Here is a 20,599-nt window from a genome sequence, read left to right on the forward strand (position 1 = left end):
TGAGGTGTCAGGCCAGGTCCCTGCCAGCAGGCCCAAGAAGGAGAAAGCTGTGCCCTTGACTCTAAGGCTTTAGTCAAGCAGCCTGGCCCATTGTTGCAATAGGTAAGGTTCAGACTCAATGCAACTAGTTCTGATAGCCCACAAGTTACTCTTTAACTTCTTAAATAGCCCACAAACAGGGACTTTGTCTTCTCAGGCAACCGTAAGATTTCTGCATGCCACCTTGAGTGAGCCCCCTTTGCCTTGCACAGTTCCTCCCAGCAGGAAACCAAAACATCCACACTCTGTCTCCACAACATTCCCTCTGATTGCTCAGAGCAACCACAGCAAGTACTCAGCTCTCCCCAGCCCTAGTGAAACCTCAGAACATGTTTTGGGGCCTGGTAGAGCATAGATTCTTCTGTCTCAGAGCAGAAAGAATTCAGGGAGAGGCAGTGACAGGAAAGAGTTTATTAGTGTAGGACCCTTGTGAGAGATACAAGTGGGCAGGCAAGCAAGTGCCTGAGAATTTAGTGCGATGCAGTTTTATAATCAAAGGAAAAGTGGGGGGTGGGGAGAAGACCACCTTCTTCCTCGTTCTTTTTATTTTTTTAACCTTTCATTTTTTTTCTACTGTACAGCATGGTGTCCCAGTTACACATACATGTATACATTCTTTTTTCTCACATTATCATGCTCCATTATAAGTGACTGGACATAGCTCCCAGTGCTACCCAGCAGGATCTCATTTCTAATCCATTCTGAAGGCAAGAGTCTGTATCTATTAACCCCAAACTCCCAGTTCTTCCTTATTCTTGAGCAGATACCGAATTTCTGTCATCAGCTCCTCCTCTGCGAGGATGCTTTTAGGCAGGAGCCACTGGCGGCCGCCAGGGCTGAGGCGCCCTCTGTCTGTCGATCCGTGGTGCTTCACCCTGAGGGCTGTGTGTCTGTGAATTCATTTTCGGAGCCAACAGTAAGGGGGTGGGCAGGGGGAAGCCTTTCGGAGGGGGCTCTCTCCTTCCCTCCCACTGCTGCTGCTTCCCACGCGTGGGCTGAACAGAAGCCGCCACTTCCGAGCACACTCCTGAGAAATGTCGTTTCATAAGCCTGGCTGGAGTGTCGTTTCTGTTATCTTTCAACATTTTTTTTGTGCTCCTTTATTGCTTGCCTCACATTCCACGATGGGCAGGAGTGTGCACATTCCACGATGGGCAGGAGCGTGGGTTGAGTTCTTTAGACAGGACTCAAGTGGGTTTCTGGTTCCGTCAGAGGTCTTTTCATTCCATACATGGCCTAGCATTTTAAGCAACTGCACACCAACCCAAGGGCTCTGTTTACCTGCTGTGGTTCCTCTGGGCATTCTCTAGTCCGGATGCACTGGCTATCCCTTGAATATTGTTTGCCTTCTGTTCCAATTCTGGATGATATCGATTCCAGTGCTAGCCACTTCCTGCCCACTGCCTTACCCCCAGAAATCAGTAGCAATACCTGTGAAATGAAGATGCAGGGGAGAAATTATTTCACTCTGCCTTTAGATCAGAGAGTAGTCTTGGAGTTCCTGGCTGTGGCTCAGTGGTAACAAACCTGACTGGGATCCATGAGGATGAGGGTTCCATCCCTTGCCTCACTCAGTGGGTTAAGGATCTGGAGTTACTGGTGAGCTGCGGTGTAGGTGGCAGATGGGGCTCGGATCTGGGGTTGCTGTGGCTGTGGTGTAGGCTGGCAGCTGCAGCTCTGACTTGAGACCTAGCCTGGGAACTTCCATATGCCATAAGTGTGGCCCTGAAAAGAAAAAAAAGTAGTCTAATTTAATTTAGAGCTGGGCTTATTTATGGCTCCTTTCCTTCCTAGCTTTCAAAGTTTCTTTTTTCCAGGAAGAGAAGGAAACTTTTCCATAGCACTTGGAAGTTCCAGCCAGAGTTATTAGATAAGGAAAAGAATTAAAATGCATCTAGATTGTAAAGGAAGGGATAAAACTATCTCTACTCACAGATGACATGATCCTGTATATAGAAAATCCCAAAGAATCCATCTGAGGACTGCTAGAATTAATAAAGGAAGCAATGTTGCAGAGTAGAAGATCAACGTAAAAATCAGTTGTGTTTTTGTACACCAGCAGTGAGCAATACAAAAAGGAAATTCTTGCAATTTTGTTTGAATAGCATCTAAAATTATTAAAAACTTAGGAATAAATCTAACCAAGTTGGTGATAGACTTGTATGCTGAAAATACAAAACATTGCCAAAAGGAATTAGACTTACATAAGTGCAAGGACATTCCATGTTCATGGATAGGAAGATGTACCAATGTTAAGATGTCAATACCACCCACAGTGATCTATAGATTCAACACAGCTCCTATCAAAATTCCAACAGCTTTTTTCAAAGAAATGGACATGCTGATCCTTAGATTCATATGGAATTTCAAGGGACCCTGAATAGCCAAAATAATCTTGAAAAAGAATGAAGTTGGAATACTCACTCCTCCTGACTTTGAACTTTATGACAAAGCTATAGTAAATAAAACATCATGGCACTGGCAAAAGGACAGACCTATAGACGGAAGGAATATAATAGAGAATGCGGAAGTAAACCCTCACATGTATGGTCAACTGATTTTCAGTAAGGATGCTAAGACCATTCAGGGGGAAAGGACCCCATTTCGACAAACTAGGAAAACTGGATAGCACATGCAAAAGAATGAAATTACCTTACACGACATACAAAAATTAACTAAAAATGTATCAAAGACCTAAACTTAGGGGTTAGAGCTATAGAACCCCTAGAAGAAAACATTGAGGGGAATCTTTATGATATTGCTGGCAACAATTTCATCAAAATTAGCTGTACAAATCCCTAACAGGATAAACCCAAAGAAATTCAAGTCCAGAGATATCATAATCAAACTTCAAAAATGTGGAAGTTCCCGTTGTGGCACAGCAGAAATGAATCCGACTAGTATTCATGAGGATTCAGGTTCTATTCCTGGCCTTGCTCAGTGGGTTGAGGATCTGGTGTTGCCATGAACTGTGCTGTAGTTCGCAGACATGGCTAGGATCCCGAGTTTCTGTGGCTGTGGTGTAGGCCAGCAGCTGTAACTCTGATTTGACCCCTAGCCTGGGACGTTCCATAGGCCATGGGTGTGGCCCTAAAAAAAAGAAAAAAAAAAAGGTGAAGATAAGGAAAATGTTTTGAAAGCAGCTAGAGAGAAACAAAACAACATACTACCTATAGAGAAAGACTTTGAATGACAGTGGATTGTTTTTAGCAGAAACCATATGAAAGTGGCACAAAATTCTGCAAATGATGAAAGAAAAGAACTCTCAAGCCCGAATTCTCTCTCAGTGAAAATATTCTTCAGAAATGAAGGTGAAATCAAGATGTTCTCAGATGAAGGAAAATTAAGAGAAAATTAAGGAAAATTAAGAGAATTGTCACTAGCACACCTACCTTAAAATGATGGCTAAAGGAAGTTCCATGAACAGAAAGGAAACAATAAAAGAAGGAATCTTGGAACATCATGATGGAAGGAAGAATGCAGCAGCCTGACAAATGTGACTGGACTGCCAGCCACACAGTTGAGTGGCAAAGGGAATTCTGGGCCACTTAACTAGGGGTACTGGCAAGTAGAGTATATAGACTTCCTGCTTTCCTGTTGAGGGTACTCCTGGGCATGGAATGCAATAGACACATTTTTAGGGTATGGCACTGCCGTCCTCATCCACACAGCAGATGTAGGTAAGTACTCAAGGACTCTAAGGTGGCCTGTGTTACATACTTGGACTCACCAAATACACTCAAGCAGACAGCAGTGCCACTTTTATAGCTAAAAATACCAACAATGGACAGTTACCTGGGACACTGGACCTTTCATGTCCTGTATCACCTGGGACATTGGACCTTTCATGCCCGAAGAAGCAAGTGCTGTTGAAAGAGAAGATAAACTCCTAAAGAAAAACTGAAAAAGTATTGGACAACCAAACAGCTCTCAGTGGTGTACAATTTAAGGCAGTCTGGGCTCTAAATTTGACAGTTACCTAAAAGAGTACCTCCCATTTAAATAAAAATCTAAACATGAGGTTCAGGAGTGGGAGAATGCCCCAAGTGGCTGCAGGAAACCCAAAGCACGTAATTTATCCTTCTGCCTCTATTTTTTTTCCCTCTCATGCCTTTCTGGAAAATTGAACTACTAGAATTTGCAAGTAGGAAAGAAGAGCCAGGGGCTAGAAGGCTGAAATCCAGTTTGTGTTGTTATCATTTTGGCCATTCAGCTGTGCTTGCTGGATTTGGGTAATTATAGATGATGCTTATAATGATCATGAATTTTGAGGCAATAACTGCTAAGGTGGTCTTGGCATGGCTCACATGTCAGAGGGTGGGAGATCTAGGGCTAGGGTGTTGTACGTTATGTAAGAAAGGAACTTCTGAGTTCCTGCTGTGGTGCAGTGGGATCGGCGGCATCTCTGCGATGCCAGGATGCAGATTCCATTCCTAGCCTGGCACGGTGGCTTAAAGAATCCAGTGTTTGCTGCAGCTGCACTGTAGGTTTTGGATCTGATCTCCGGCCCTGATTCCTGGCCTCGGAACTTCATATGCCAGTGGGGCAGCCAAAAAAGAATAAGAAAAAAGAAAGGAACTCCTGAGCTAACTAGGGACGAGTGAGGATATAGTGTGGGAAGACACAGGAGGAGTGGGGAGAAGGTGAAGTGGTTACTGCAGAGGCTGGTCATAGTGATCCTGTGGCTATGGAAGGAGAAGAACAACCCTGCTTAGGAACAGAACGCCTTATAGACTCTGGGAAATCAGGGGGCAGAGGGACGGATCATTAACCTATCACAGCTTCTGTGAGATATCTGGCCAATTTAACCCATGCTTTTGCCACCACCCTCAGTTTGGCTACTGGCCAGCAGATGATCCTATTTTAAAGTCTCTCAGCCTCTTCCCAACAGCCACTGACTTCAGAAAGGAACAGCCTCACCAAGCGACAACAGGACAAGACTAACTTTCTCAACATTAACATTATTCCCTTTAGCCTCATCCTATTATTCTTGGGCCCTTTTGTACATTTTCCACAGATCACTGATTGTTCTAGATCTTCTGGCATGAATGATGATGTGCAATTTTATTGCTCTGTTTTTCTTGCTGGCTTGTTTATGTGGGGTATGGGCCATTGCCCATGCCTCTGGCCTCACCTATCTTAAAAACATGTTTAGCTGGCTTGGCTCTGGCTGTGGAGCCTGACTGGCCTGTCCTCCAATGAGCCTGGCTACACTGCTGTGAATCATAATCTTGGTCACTCTTATCCAGTGTCGCCTAAGCCAAATAGATGGAATTGATTTGGCCCAAGCCTCTGTCTGTACAGTTAATGAGAGTATCTGATAACCTACATGGGGATCTATGCCACCTGAGAATCCTTTACGTGTGAGAAGGTGGGAGGTAAAGTTGTAGGGGAATAGCTCTACCATGGTGCCCTGCCAATTCCACACACATTTATATAGGCCATGCAGGGAAAGGCTTGAACTACATACAGCTCATCTGAGTCTTGGCAGATCACCTTGTGATCCTTCCAGAACATGAGAGAATGAGCAGAGCTTTACAAGCTATTGAGGCCATCTCCCACTTCTGTTCCTATCCTTGTGAGAGGCTGTCATGAGAGTTTCTTAGTGCCTCCCAGGTTCTGTTGCAATATGAGGCTTTCTGCCCCCACTCTCCTCAGGTTGTAACTGCAGACTATAACACTGTTTAACTGCAGTCTAAAATTGGCTCCTTAGGAGTTCCCATCGTGGCGCAGTGGTTAACAAATCCGACGAGGAACCATGAGGTTGTGGATTCAGTCTCTGGCCTTGCTCAGTGGGTTAAGGATCTGGCGTTGCCATGAGCTGAGGTGTAGGTTGCAGATGCGGCTCGGATCCTGTGTTGCTGTGGCTCTGGCCTAGGCCAGTGGCTACAGCTCTGATTAGACCCCTAGCCTGGGAACCTCCATATGCCATGGAAACTGCCCTAGAAAAGGCAAAAAGACAAAATAAATAAATAAATAATTAAAATAAAATAAAATAAAATAGGCTCCTCAGAGTTCTCTTGAAGCCTAGTAGTGAAGGATCCAGCATTGTCACTGCTGTGGCTGGGGCTCGATCTCTGGCCTGGGAACTTTCACATGCTCTGGGCATGGTTGAAGAATAAAGTAAAATAAAACAAAATAAAACTGGCTTCTTAGCAAGGTGAATCCCACAACTCATGTTGTAGTCATTCAGCCCCCTTTTGTTACCATGTCATTGCTTTTGGTGTGTGGGACAAGTTCCTGGGAAACTGAGATGTTTGGCTACTCTTTCTTTTACCGTTTATGTAAGTAGTACATTGTGTGAATCTTTTTCTTTCTTTCTTTCTTTTTTTTTTTTTCAGGACTACACCTGCGGCATATGGAAGTTACCAGGCTAGGGGCTGTATTGGAGCTGCAGCTGCCAGCCTATGACACAGTCATGGCAACATCAGATCCAAGCTGCCTCTGCAACCTACACTGCATTTGCGACCGGAGCCAAAGCTTGTGTCAAAGCCGGATCCTTAACCCACTGATCAAGACCAGAGATCAGGAGTTCCCGTCGTGGCGCAGTGGTTAACGAATCCGACTAGGAACCATGAGGTTGCCGGTTCGGTCCCTGCACTTGCTCAGTGGGTTAACGATCTGGCGTTGCCGTGAGCTGTGGTGTAGGTTGCAGACGCGGCTTGGATCCTGCGTTGCTGTGGCTCTGGCGTAAGCCAGTGGCTGCAGCTCTGATTCGACCCCTAGCCTGGAAACCTCCATATGCCGCAGGAGCGGCCCAAGAAATAGCAAAAAGACAAAAAAAAAAAAAAAAAAAAAAAAAAAAAAGACCAGAGATCAAACATCCACTCAAACTATGTTGAGTCTTTAACCTTTGGAGCTCCAACAGGTTAAGAGTTGGAGTCTCAAAATGGCTCCTTTACTGGCCAAATCAGTTACAATTTGGCCTTGACCTCACCTGCTGCTGCTCTGTGTTTGACAGAACAATGGAGAGAGTAAAAAGATATTGTTAAATGTGATTGACTATTCCTCTCCTCTTTAGTTTTCTATGCATTTTGGACCAAGACACTGGTTATAGCCATAAGACACCTTTATTTTTTCCTGGTGGACCCTATCTTAGGTGTCTGAGAGCTCCTTGTTCTGGGCTAAAACAGTTGTTTTGTCACCAGTTCAGTTTTCTCCATCTGGTCCCAAAGAAAATCTTGGGAGGAGTTCCCGTTGTGGCGCAGCGGAAACAAATCCGACTAGGAACAATGAGATTGCGAGTTCGATCCCTGGCCTTGCTCAGTGGGTTAAGGATCTGGTATTGCTGTGAGCTGTGGTGTAGATCACAGACATGGCTTGGAGCTGGCATTGCTGTGGCTCTGGAATAGGCCGGTGGCTACAACTCTGATTGGACCCCTAGCCTGGGACCCCTCATGTGCCATGGGTGTGGCCCTAAAAAGACCGAAAAAAAAAAAAAAAAGAAAGAAAGAAAATAATGGGAGAATTTGTTGCATGCCTAACCTTCCCGGTGATCTTCCCCAAGTTAAGAGTCTGCTTCCTTCTCAGCTGTCACAAACTACCAACTAGTGATCATTTATGAGCTACTCCAGTATGCTCTTAGAAACAAACCAACAAACCTGGGAGTTCATCTGAGGTCTCCTTTGCTCTGTGATTTTTTCACAGGTACAGTATCTGTCAGCCCTCAGTACCTGGGGAAACCATAAGGCATCTGAGCCTGTAGACCTGAATTCCTATGAAGAAACATCTTCCTACAATGGCCAGATCATATGGAAAGATAAGAACTCTGACCCACCATCTGCAGCAGCCATTTCAGTGTTGTCTGCAGTGACCAGCCCAAGGGGTCAAACGATTAATGCTCTCCAACCAATTACATAAGATGCTTTGCTTCTAGTAAGCCCCCATACCAACAGTCTTTAACCATAGCATTCCTGAAACCTTTGCTTTTTTTTTCTACTGTAAAGTTTTCCCACTTCTCTGCCTAACTTAGAGTCTCGGCCAAATGTAAGTGATGGTGGCTGACTCCTTTGCTATATAGCAAGCTCTGAATAAATAGCCATTTCTTGTTCTCATTTGGGAGGTCTCCTTTTATATTCACAACTTTTTTTTTCTTTTTTTTTTTTGTCTTTTTAGGGCTGCTCTCCTGGCATTTGGAGGTTACCAGTCTAGGGGTCGAATCGGAGTTATAGCCACGGGTCTACACCACGGCCACAGCAACACCAGATCTGAGCCGTGGCTGTGATGTACACCATAGCTCACTGCAAGGCGGGATCCTTAACCCAGGGAGCAAGGCCAAAGATAGAACCTGGGTCCTCATGGATTCTAGTCGGGTTCCTTAACCCCTGAGCCATGTCAGGAACCCCTCACAACTTTCTTTAAAAGCTTTACTTCCGGAGTTCCCGTCGTGGAGCAGTGGTTAACGAATCCGACCAGGAACCTTGAGGTTGCGGGTTCGCTCCCTGCCCTTGCTCAGTGGGTTAACGATCCGGCGTTGCCGTGAGCTGTGGTGTAGGTTGCAGACGCGGCTCGGATCCCGCGTTGCTGTGGCTCTGGCGTAGGCCAGTGGCTGCGGCTCCGATTCGACCCCTAGCCTGGGAACCTCCATATGCCGCGGGAGCGGCCCAAAGAAATAGCAAAAAGACAAAAAAACAAAAACAAACAAACAAACAAACTTTACTTCCTGACATTCTATGTGATGTTAGTAAGTCATTTTTCAGTTTGGGCCTTACTTTCTTCAACTGAACAACTTTCAACACTTAAGCATCATTTTATTCAACAAACATTCAATAGCACTTAAAAGAAATTGGGCCCTAAGAGGTGCTAGACGCTGGGCAGATGTTAGAGGCACAAAGATGAACAGATCAATGATGTAATCTCTCCAGGAATATAGAACCTCGTAGAGGGAGGCAGGCATAGTTAAGTGAAGTATTGCTATCTTATATCAGCATCCATTCTACAAAGGTGCAAAGAGGTGGAGAAGGGTGGCTCGTGGGAAGAAAAGGGCCAGGAAGGACTTCCAGCAGAAGTCTCCCCCAAAGCCACTCCCTGTCCACCGGCCATCTTTTAACGCGGCCGCGCCGGCAGCAGTCGATATCTCTGGCAGAGCTGGACCACTCTCCTCGCCCTCCTTTGCTAGGCGAGAAGGGAGGACCATAGAGATGCAGAAGCCCTCCACCGCCCTAGAGTAGCCAGAATTGTAAGAGGGCTACAGCCTCCACCTCTTCCGCGCAGAGATCTGGTCTACGCTGGGCGCGCGGAGCTGGGCATGGGGCTGGCGGCTCCGGCGGAGGAGTGGACCCTGGGTCTTGCTTTTGCGGCTCCCTGGCGTGGGGCCGCTAAGTCAGGCCCGTTCGGGCCCGGAGTGTCCCTCCTCGACCCCAGGCAGCCCAGGGTCGGGCCCGGCGCGCGCTCGCTTCCCCGGAGGGTGGCCGTGGCCCTGGCGTGCGGGACCTGTTTCGGCCCTGCGCTCCAGCTGCTGCCGGGACAATCCACGCCAGCTCAGGCGCGCCTGGTGAGTGCAGGGCCGGCGCCTCGAAGCTGGCTCGTCTCTGCCCTGGGCTCTAGGGGCTGAGAGGGGACAGTGCGGCGACCAGGTAATCTGGGTACTGCTCAGAGTTGAGGGCCTGGAAGAACTGGCCAGGGACGGAGTGGATTCGACATCCCCCAGATTTGCGGCGGCAGGGGAAGCACACGTGCAGATGGACAGGCATGAGCCAGAGCTGGGGCAGAGGTGTTCACAGAGCGCTGTGCGTGACAACTAACGGCCAGAATTTCCATGACTGGTTTTGCAGAGCTGATTTTGTTTGAGGTGCATCTTGAGATGAACGTGAACTTGCAGGCGTGGGAGGAAGGAGCTGGATCGTCAGGCAAGGGGCGCTGCAGGTGCAAGGGCACGGATATGGACAAGGAAGGGGTTTGGTTTCCTAAGGGATGTAGATAGGGTAGAGAATGAGGGTGGTCTTGCAGGAGATGATCCTTGGGGAGTAAACTGGGTCCCTGAATGGTGACTGGAATTATCGGCAGTGCAGAAGATTTGGGCTTTTTAGGTGTGCAAAGGTGAGCCGGCCAAAGACTTTGAACCTTGGAGTTCTGGGTAAGTTGGGGTGGAGGGCAGAGAAAGGGGCTAACTTTGTAGGGCAAGGACTGATGTGAAATGGATCAGAAGTGGCTCCTCCATAGTATGGAGATTGAGATCCTGAATGAAGCAGTGGCTGGAATTAGAAGTCTTGATGGCTCTATAACCACAGTTTGTGTTTCCTAAGAGAGTAAGAAGAGGAAAGAAAAGGTGCAGAAGCTAGGGTTCCCAGAGATACAGAAAAAGGGACCTGGGATATGGGGAAGAGAGAGTAGGGTGGATGGGTCAGTGTGCTGAGGTCGGGGAGGGCAGAGAATAGTCACAGTTGGGCTCTGCCCTGTTAAGTACAGCCTCTGCAGCAGCCTGAGTGTACTGAGGTGGCAGTGACGGGGAGGGAGGGAACAGCAAGAGTCCTACCCCGGGGGTGGCATTGGTGGCGGGAATGAGGGTAGAAGGCAGTGTGCCATAGTAGGTAAGAACCATTGAGTCAAACAGGCCTGAGTTCTGTCTCAGCTCTGTAACTCGGGGGAGGTAAATCTCTGAGCCTCCGTTTCTATTAAATGGATTAGTATCCTCCTATAGGCTGTGCGGCATATACCAAGTAGTGTATACAGAGGACTTGGCACAGGCTCCATAAATGGTAGTTGCTCCTGTTATCAAGGGTTGGTAACCTTTGAAGGAGGACACATGGTGGAGAAAGGGGCACCTAGAGCACCTATGGGAGTGAAAAGGGAAGACTTGCAGAGCCTCGTAAAAAAATAAGAGGTTGTTTGCTGAAGTAAAGGTGAAGGGACCTGAGATTGTTGGCTGATCCATTATATCTTTGTAAGTAGGTGAAAGTCTGCTGAGAGTTCCCTTAGCCATTTAGAATGCAGAAATGCATAGGGCATCCTCTCCAATACCTCTTAGTGCCTGGTCTACTGTGACTCCAGGCCTGGGTCCTGTGGTTGTCCTAGGGCATTTAAACAGATGCTGTTTCAGGAATCAGTGACCTTCGAGGATGTGGCCATCTTCTTCTCTGAGAATGAATGGACCAGCCTGGCCCCTGCTCAGAGGGCCCTGTACAGGGAGGTGATGCTGGAGAACTATGCAGCTGTGGCTTCCCTCGGTAAGGGGCTTTCCGTTTGGACTCTGCCTCTGCCCTTCAGATGTCTTGTCTTCTCCTTCAAAGGCTCAGGAGTCTTTGATAACCCTCAGCTGAGTGGCAACTTCAGGCTCTTGAATTCTTGTTTTTTTTGTTTTTTGTTTTGTCTTTCTGCTTTTTCTAGGGACGCACCCTCAGCATATGGAGGTTTCCAGGCTAGGGGTCCAATTGGAGCTGTAGCCACCAGCCTACGCCAGAGTCACAGCAATGGGGGATCCGAGCTGTATCTGCGACCAGAGCTCACAGCCACGCTGGATCCTTAACCCAGTGAGCGAGGCCAGGAATCAAACCTGCAACCTCATGGTTCCTAGTCAGATTCATTAACCACTGAGCCATGACGGGAACTCCAGGCTCTTGGATTCTTAAAGACCCAGCCTTAGTGGTTGCTGGGAAGTGGGAAGTCCTGGTATCAATTTGGGCCTCACGTAGGGCTTCCTTGCTCCTGGCTGACAACTTCTGGCCTCCTAACCCATGTGCTGTGGTTACAGGGGAAAGTGAGAAGATTTCTGGTGGCTCACTGAGCCCTCTGTTCCCCATAGCCTCAGTTTGGGAGACCTGGCCCAATACCAAGCATCTTCATGCACATGTCTGAACCTGAGATTCTCAAGAGAGGCAGAGCACCAGAAAGCTCAGCTCCTCAACCAGTGAAGTCATCTCTCTTCTCACTCACAGTTACTGAGTACCTCTCTCCCTCTCTGCTTCCTGACCTTTGAAAGCCTTGGGGCCCCTCTCCCGAGGTCTTCTGCCCCTTTGCCCGGACTTCCTTTTCTTGTTCTCTCTAGTAATTTCCCTTCTTCCGTTCCAGCCCCTGAAGATATAGGCCTGGGAGGAGCTCTGGGATTGCTCAGTGTCACCCTACTCACCTGCCTGTCTCATTTCTTTCCTGTCAAGCAGCATTTCCATTTCCCAAACCAGCTCTGATTTTCCTGCTGGAGCGAGGGGAAGCACCCTGGAGCTCAGCCCCAGAGGGACCTCTGGATGGAGAGGGCCCCAGGGGCATCTCCTCAGGTGAGTGAGGACGCACGTACCATTTGACCAGTTCCCTTGTCATGATCTTTATTTTACTTTTATTATTTATTTTTTTTTTGTCTTTTTGGGGTTGCACCTGTGGCACATGGAAGTTCCCAGCCACAGCCATGCCAGATCCGAGCCACATCTGCGACCTACACCACAGCTTGCAGCAGGCAATGCCAGATCCTTAACCCACTAAGCGAGGCCAGGGATCGAACCTGCGTCCTCACTGGTGCTAGTCAGGTTTGTTAACCGCTGAGCCACAATGGGAACTCCTGCTTGTCTTGATCTTTAAACTGTGGTAGTTATGGATTCTCTTCACCTAGTGCTATAGACACCAGTGCGATTCCTTGTTTTCCTCTGTGTCCTCATGGTTCTTGAGTCCTTGCTTTACTCATCCTGGCTCCTCTGAGTGCCATTGTCATATGCCTGTTTTGCCTCCTCCCCATCTCCACGTTCTTTTCACGGCCACCATTTACCTTTACTCCATGATTTTTCTGTTTTCTTTCTGATCTGGGGTGGTCTTTCTACCTTCCTGGCCTGCTTATAATCTTCCAACAGAAGTTTCTTTTTTTTTTTTTTTGTCTTTTGTCTTTTTAGGGCTGCCCCCTCAGTGTATGGAGGTTCCTCGGCTAGTGGTCCAGTTGCAGCTGTGGCCGCCAGCCTACACCACAGCCACAGCAACACGGGATCCGAGCCACGTCTGTGACCTACATCACATGAGCGAGATCCTTAACCCATGAGTGAGGCCAGGGATCAAATCCACGTCCTCGTGGATGCTAGTCACATTTGTTTCCACTGAGCCATGACGGGAACTCCCAACAGAATTTTCTGACTGCCCTTTGGCCTTTTTTTTTTTTTTTTAATGGCTGCACCTGTGGCATATGGAAGTTCCCAGGGTAGGGGTTTAATCAGAGCTGCAGCTGCTGGCCCACACCACAGGCATGGCAACATGAGATCCAAGCCGCGTCTGCAATCTACACCTCAGCTTGCGGCAATGCTGGATCCATTACCCATTGACCAGGACCATGGATTGAACCTGCATCTTCATGGAGACTGTATTGGGTCCTTAATGTGCTGAGCCACAACGGGAACTCCTCATGACCATTTTTATCATTAGAAATCAGGAAGTGTTGGGGTTCCCGTTGTGGCGCAGTGGAAACAAATCTGACTAGGAGCCATGAGGTTGTGGGTTCAGTCTCTGGCCTTGCTCAGTGGGTTAAGGATCTGGTATTGCCATGTGCTGTGGGGTAGATCGCAGACATAGTTCAGATCTAGAGTTGCTGTGGCTGTGGTGTAGGCCGGCAGCTGAAGCTGATTCGACCCCTAGCCTGGGAACCTCCATATGCAGTGGGAGCAGCCCTAAAAAGACCAAAAAAACAAAAAACAAAAAACAAGAGATCAAGAAGTCTAAATAACCCTGAGCCAAATAGTTCCTATTCCTCAGGGATTTCTGGTGGGAAAGCCCTGGCATTTATTTAGGCCCAACACAGGGCTTCCCTGTTCCTAACTTCCTCCTGAGGACTGTGTTCTCTTACTGTATTCCCTGCCCCATTTCATCTTCTTCCCACAGAGGCTCTTCTTTGGGCATAGTGCAGCTTGAACTGTGCCCTCAACTTCTCCCTTCTCACAGTTTCTTGCTGTGTCTGGAAGTCTTTCCATGTTAGGATACCCTTGATTGCAAGTAGCAACCCATCTCAAACTGACTTAAATAATAAAAAGGAATTTTTTTTATTGTTGTTGTTTTGTCTTTTCTAGGGCTGCTCCCATGGCATATGCAGGTTCTCAGGCTAGGGGTCTAATCAGAGCTGTAGCCGCCGGCCTACGCCAGAGCCACAGCAATGTGGGTGACCTACACCACAGCTCATGGCAATGCTGGATCCTTAACCCACTGAGCAAGGCCAGGGATCGAACCTGCAACCTCATGGTTCCTAGTCAGATTCGTTAACCACTGAGCCACGACAGGAACTCCAAGAGGAATTTATTATTTTGTGGAATTGGGAAATTCATAGGTAATGGGCTACAGGTACGTTTTGATCACAATTGCAGTCTCTGCTCTTCTCTGTCTCCTCCTATTTGGCTTTTTGTTTTGTTTGTTTGTTTTACGTTGGTTTTTGTTTACAATCTGCTTCTCTCGTGGTTGTAAGGTGATTGCTAGTTGTAACCAGGACTGTGCTTCTTCATACCTGGGAAGAGAAACAGAGCAGGCTTTAACCATCGTGAATCACGGTCCCAGTTATGGCTCTAATGCACTGTCTTTCGGCAGCTCTAAATCAGTCACCGTAGCCAGGGAAGAACTGCGTGCTGATTGACTTGGCCTGGATTGCTGGCCTCTGAACTGGTCTATCATGTAGTGAGTAGGATGGGACGACCTACTGGGTTTAGCTCAGCGAGTGCCTATACTGGGAGTTGGAGTTGGGATCATTCCCACCCAAGGGGTGGCTACCCCCTAATGGGAGAGGAATAGAATGGATTTAGGGAGGCAACTACAGGGCACTCTTCATTCTCTCAAGATCTCAGTACCTGCTCTTCCCACAGCTCAAGGGAATGTCCCATTTCTGCTTTGGGCAGAAAGCTAATAGCTAAGTTATTCCTTGAGCAAAACCCCACCTCCCTGAGCTGCAGCAGACCTTCTTGGAACTCACGTCCCTACTCAAAGTCCACTTTTGTCTTAGAGAATACTAATGAGACATACCGTCCTTTGGCTCAGCAACATAAAAGGTCATTGTTTCTAATTGCAGAATTGATCTGTTTCTTAGGAAGCTTTGGATGAGAGTTACAAAGAGACAGATCCTAGCTAAGTTGGAAGAGTTTTTAAGTGGACCTTAGTAAATAGAGTTGTTTATTGTTAGAGTAGGAGGTGACTTGTGGAATTTGCTGAATGAAGCTGTGAGGCCATTTCTTATGGATGCCCTGGAGAGACCCATTGTCGATCTTTTGTGGAAAGAGGAGGCAGTAGACAGATGAATAGGAAAGAAGGAAAGTGAGAGATTGTGGTTTCCCAACAGAGCCTCAGGAAGAACTCTTTGCAGTTCTCTCCTGTCCTGATACTTTTTATTTCTTTTTTTTTTTGGTTGCACCCATGGCATTCAGTAGTTCCTGGGCCACAGCAGTGACAGTGCCAGGTTCTTGACCTGCTGAGCCACCGGAGAACTCCTGATCATTTTTTATGTGAATAGGCTCAGCTCCTAGGTGCAGAAGAGACCTTAGTCTTTCCTATTTCTTCTTGACATTTTCAAATGAGTGGTAAGTGTTTGTACTCTGGTGACCTGATGGAATTGCAGCTTTCCTGTACCTCTGTATCCTATCCTTTATATTCTTATTACCCTCAAGTTTCAGGTCATCCGTGTTACCACCAACCTTCACTCTCCCCCACCACTTCCATCTCTGCTCCTTTCCCAATGGGCCCCTCTTCTCCAACTGAGCCAGCCTTATTTGTATCTTGACCCTGGCAGGATAGCCATTTCTAAAGTGGGCTGGGATCTCCCATCTTGAACAGGTGGAAGAGCCACTGAAACAGAAACTGCAAGAAGAGGGTCCAAGCCTCCTTGGTACTGGTAAAGGAGAAGGAAATGAACACTTTTCTCCCAGCCACACATTTTCCTCTGCCTTTACTTTCCATTTACCATTTATGTTCCAAATAAAAGGCCCTCTAAAAATCCCCACCTCAACCAACTGATCAAGAGGAAACTTAAACTCTAAACTTCCAGCTTTTATTTGGATAGGCTCAGTTAAATACAGTTGGGCAGGTCTTGTGTCTTATGCTCAAACTGAACAGAGGGCCTATGTATCTGGCTGCTATAACAGTATTTTTATTTATCTATCTATATCTATCTATCTATCTATCTATCTATCTATCTATCTATCTATCTATCTATCTATCTATCTTCTTAGGGCCGCACCCACGGCATATGCAGGTTCCCATGCTAGGGGTCTAATCAAAGGTACAGCTGCTGGCCTACTCCACAGCCATGGCAATAGCAATGTGGGATCTGAGCCATGTCTGTGACCTACACCGTATCTCACAGCAATGCCTAATCCTTAACCCACTGGGTGAGGCCAGAGATCCAACCTGCATTCTCGTGGATACTAGTCAGGTTTGTTAACCTCTGAGCTATGACGATAATTCCCATATTCTTTATTTCTGAATAGGTCCTCTGCTCTGAATGGTGGCCAGTTCTCAATGAACTACCTAGAAGGAATTCCAACTTGTCTCCCTTGGATTCAATTCAACCATTTCCCAAGGGCACTCCCTCACCTCCCTACCTACTGACCCTATACTTGGTCTGGTGCTAGAAATCAGAGCCCTCAGCCCTCAGGGACTCTCTGTCTAGTTTCTGCCTTGTGATTTTGGTTGCTTTCTGTGTATTAGCCCCGTTTTGCCATTTTTCAGCTAGCTCAGGGCCACTTAGACACAGGCGTGGCACTTGGAGGAAAATGGACATGTTAATACCACTTGGTGACCTGTCATGGGTAATGATGACATTTGCATCAGCTCTTGTTTCTTCTTTCAGAGGGTGTATTGAAGAATGGGAAAGGAGGAATACTGAAGGAGGACATTTTTGAGAAGGTACAGGACCACCTGGTGCTATCAAGTGGACCCCAGCGGTGTGGCTCCCAGGAATTCTGGTTTGGAAAGACCTGTGAAGAGGAGAAAAGCAGGTTAGGGAGGTGGCCTGACTACCCCACTAGGGGAAGTGTGGGGAACACCACCCATGGCATTCTGGAAGAGGTTGTCAAAGATGAGATGATGGTAGTAGAAGAGTGTTCAGAGGATGCTGATATTCATACCCACCTTGCACATCCGAAGAGCCTAAGTGAGCAGGTATTCTGTCTCTGTAAAGAATGTGGTCAGTGTTTTGATCAGAATGAAGACTTTGATCAACATCAGAGAATTCATAATGGAGAGAAAGTCTATGAATGCAAGGAATGTGGGAAGACTTTCAGTTTTAGGTCACGTTGCATTGTACATCAGAGGATTCATACAGGAGTGAAACCGTATGTATGTCAAGAATGTGCTAAAGCCTTCGTTTGGAAGTCAAACTTGATTCGGCACCAGAGAATTCATACGGGAGAGAAACGCTTTGAATGTAAGGAATGTGGGAAGCGCTTTAGTCAGAACGTAAGCCTTACACAACATCAGCGAATCCACACTGGGGAGAAACCATATACATGTAAGAAATGTGGGAAGGGTTTTACTCGGAAACCAGTCCTTCTTCGACATCAAGGAATCCACACTGGGGAGAAGCCTTATGAATGTAAGGACTGTGGGAAAGGCTTCATGCGGAATTCTGATCTTGCTCAGCACCAATGGGTCCACACTGGAGAGAGGCCTCATGGATGTATTGACTGTGGGAAAAGCTTCATTTGCAAGGCACACCTTACTCGTCACCAGAGAGTCCACACTGGGGAAAGACCCTATAAATGTAATGACTGTGGGAAGGCCTTCAGTCAGAATTCTGTTTTGATTACTCACCAGAGGCGCCATGCTAGAGAAAAACCCTACAACTGTCAGACCTCTCACCATGACCATTAGAGAAAGCATAATGATGATACTTGCTTATAATTCTTATGCTACAGGAGCCCCAGCCACAAAATGAGATGACTGTCACCACTTTGCTGTAAGTGTAATAGCCAGTATTGCCCCTTTTCCTGAATGGATACTGTGCACTCCAGCAAGACTAGTCTCCCTGTTCAACCATCTTCATACTAGGCAACATTTACTTTGTGTCAGGCACTGTGCTAACTGTTTTACATACATTCAATAACTTTTCTTAACCCTATAAGAAGGGTACTCTTTTTGCTTTTTTTTTTTTTTTTTTTTTTTTTTTTTTTTTTTTTTTTTTTTTAGGGCTGCACTCAACCTGTGGAGGTTTCCAGGCTAGGGGTCGAATCAGAGCTGCAGCTGCCGACTTACACCACAGCCACAGCAATACCAGATCCTGGCCACATCTGCGACTTAGACCGCAGCTCACAGCAATGCTGGATCCTTAACCCATTGAGTGAGGCCAGGGGTCAAACCCATGTCCTCATGGATCCTAGTCCGGTTGGTTAACTGCTGAGCCACGAAGGGAACTCCTGCTTTTTTTTTTTTTTTTTTTTTTCCCTCTTTAGGGCTGCACCTGTGGCATATGGAAGTTCCCAGGCTAGGGGTCCAATCAGAGCTACAGCTGCTGACCTACACCACAGCCACAGCAACTCGGGATCCAAGCAGCATCTTTGACCTACACCACAGCTCACGGCAGTGCCAGATCCTTAACCCACTGAGTGACGCTAGGGATTGAACCCACAACCTCATGGTTCCTAGTTGGATTTGTTTCCACTGAGCCATGATGGGAACTCCTAAGGAGGGTACTCTTATCTTCATCTTACAAATGAGAAATCTGAGGTTGAAAGAAGTTATAATACTCCTTCAGCTAGTAAAGCTTAGAATTGAGATTGGAACCAGGCCTCCAGAATCCACTGTTCTGTATCTGTGTACATTTCTGCTTCTGCCTATTTTTATTTGCTCAAGTTGCCCTGGGCTAAAAGTTTTCTTTCCTTTTCTTCTTTTCATTCAGTTGAACATGTCCCTCGTCGTGCTTTACTTGTTATCAGTACCACCCAAGTGGGTATTTAGTTATGTGCTCTTACATTTTTGTAATAGTCTCATGCCTGTTAGTCCAGCTACATGGCTCTTCAAGGAACAACACTGCATTTCTTTTATGTTTTTTAACTTTTGAAATGTATTTGTTTTTGACTAGCTGTAACATGTCCATGATAAAAAAAAAGGGTTGAAATAGTTCAAAACAGTGAAAAGTAAATTTCCTTGTTATTCCTGCTTCCCAGGCCTCGTTAGAGACAATACATTGTTACTGTGTCTTCCTGGATATTCTCTCCCTCTACTTCTCCCTTTTAGATATATATATGCACACACGTCCACACACAAGTATTAATACTGCTTTTCATAAGTCTACCTCACTTAAAATCATTGGATATAATGGTATTGCTGTTAAATTGTCAGCTCCAGGACCTTCTCTTCCTCAGAAGTTGTGGTCCTCCTTGAGGTCACCAAGAAACTTAAGGACCCCAGTTGTGGTTGTCTGGGTTGTGCAGTCTTGGAAGACCTGGTAGCACTTGTGTTATAGGAGATTACTCTGGGACTGGGAAAATGTAAACCAAGTAGGAGGTTTTTTATTTGTTTGTTTGTTTGTTTTTAATAAAATATTGTATAGCTGCAAGCCCTATCATTACACCAGTATCCTAAATTCTCTCCCAGTCTTTCCCCTTCTCATCACTGGAATACCCACATCCCAAAGCAAGCTGTGGGGCCATCACACAGGAGGGAGAGGTGGTCACTGTCTGATGATGGTTGATGCTCTGTTGGTTATCTTCAACCAGTTAGCAGTGGAGATATAATGCAGTCTCTTGGTATCAGAGTCATAAATGCCCTCCCCAGGTCCAGGATCAAAGATAAAACAAATGTGAGATTCTATTCAGCAAGGAAGGGAAAAGTGAAGAATTCCAAAATTAACTAGCTGTACTTGAAATCAGGCGTCTATAAAATAAAATTATTTTTATGGTTTAAAATTTTTTTTAAAATTTTTATTTTGTCCATTTATTTGTTTCCTGTGGGTACATAACATTTAATTACTATATATGGCATATGAATTTACATAGGGTTTCCATTTGTTTAATTAATTAGTGTATAAGCATTAATTAAGATAAAATTAAAATTTTTCTTTTTTTTTTTTTTGCTGCACTCACGGCATGCTCAAGTTCCTGGGCCAGGGATTGAACCCAAGTCCCAGTAGTGACAATGCCGAATCTTTAATCACTAGGCCACCAGGGAACTCTAATAAAAGTATTTTTAAAGGGGATGCAAGGAGTTCCTGTTGTGGCCCCAGTGGGTTAAGAACCCGACTAGTATCTATGAGGATGTGGGTTCAATCCCTGGCCTTGCTCTGTGGGTTAAGGATCTGGCATTGCCGTGAGCTGTGGTGTAAGTCCCAGATGCAGCTCAGATCCCATGTTGCTGTTGCTGTGCTGTAGGCCAGCAGTTGCAGCTCTGATTCAGCCCCTAGCCTGGGAACTTTCATATGCTTCAGGTGAGGCCCTGAAAAGCAAAAAAAAAAAAAAAAAGCGGGGGGTGGGGAGAGGGAGGGAATTCAAGCTAATGCTAACTGAAGAAATGCAGGATATTTATGAATGGTGTGAACTATCTTAAAATGAAGGCCCTATGCAGAGAACACTGGCCAAAACATGAAACATCCGTTCCAGACCCTCCACATTTAGGGCCATTCTCCAGACTGTATTTTGCTCCATTGCTAGTTAGACATCCCACTTTATAAGTTCCCAGCCAGTGAATA

The 20,599-nt window shown here is 46.4% G+C and overlaps 3 protein-coding genes across 11 annotated transcripts in view; all 3 read left to right on the plus strand.

The window, feature by feature from the left end:
* The window catches only part of ACKR2 (atypical chemokine receptor 2), a 76,060-nt gene extending 67,970 nt beyond the window's left edge, over positions 1–8,090 (plus strand). Inside the window, exon 5 of the transcript XR_014822416.1 lies at positions 7,687–8,090. The gene's annotated coding sequence lies outside the window, so the exon portion shown is untranslated. The remainder of the gene's footprint in view (positions 1–7,686) is intronic.
* ZNF662 (zinc finger protein 662) overlaps positions 1–19,820 on the plus strand; it is a 42,733-nt gene extending 22,913 nt beyond the window's left edge. The window contains exons 1-5 of one of the 8 annotated variants that reach the window (XR_014822877.1): positions 9,252–9,532; positions 11,078–11,204; positions 12,132–12,248; positions 16,766–18,131; positions 18,397–19,820. Coding sequence is in view for 6 of the 8 variants with exons in the window: in XM_005669423.4 (XP_005669480.2) it covers positions 9,287–9,532; positions 11,078–11,204; positions 12,132–12,248; positions 16,766–17,787 (1,512 nt within the window). In the remaining 2 variants the exon portion in view is untranslated. Of the gene's footprint in view, positions 1–9,251; positions 9,615–11,077; positions 11,205–12,131; positions 12,249–16,765 lie in introns of those variants that run through there. The other 7 variants (XR_014822878.1, XM_084987989.1, XM_005669423.4 and 4 more) reach the window with 7 other exon arrangements.
* GASK1A (golgi associated kinase 1A) overlaps positions 17,409–20,599 on the plus strand; it is a 133,450-nt gene continuing 130,259 nt past the window's right edge. For both annotated transcript variants that reach the window (XR_014822870.1, XM_084987977.1), the window contains exon 1: positions 17,409–17,872. The gene's annotated coding sequence lies outside the window, so the exon portion shown is untranslated. The remainder of the gene's footprint in view (positions 17,873–20,599) is intronic.

The sequence above is a fragment of the Sus scrofa genome, chromosome 13 (genome assembly GCF_054392235.1).
Source record: "Sus scrofa isolate SSC_HxYL_T2T_F1_AM1 chromosome 13, Sscrofa_HxYL_maternal_Yorkshire_Landrace_v2.0, whole genome shotgun sequence".
Lineage (NCBI taxonomy): Eukaryota > Metazoa > Chordata > Mammalia > Artiodactyla > Suidae > Sus > Sus scrofa.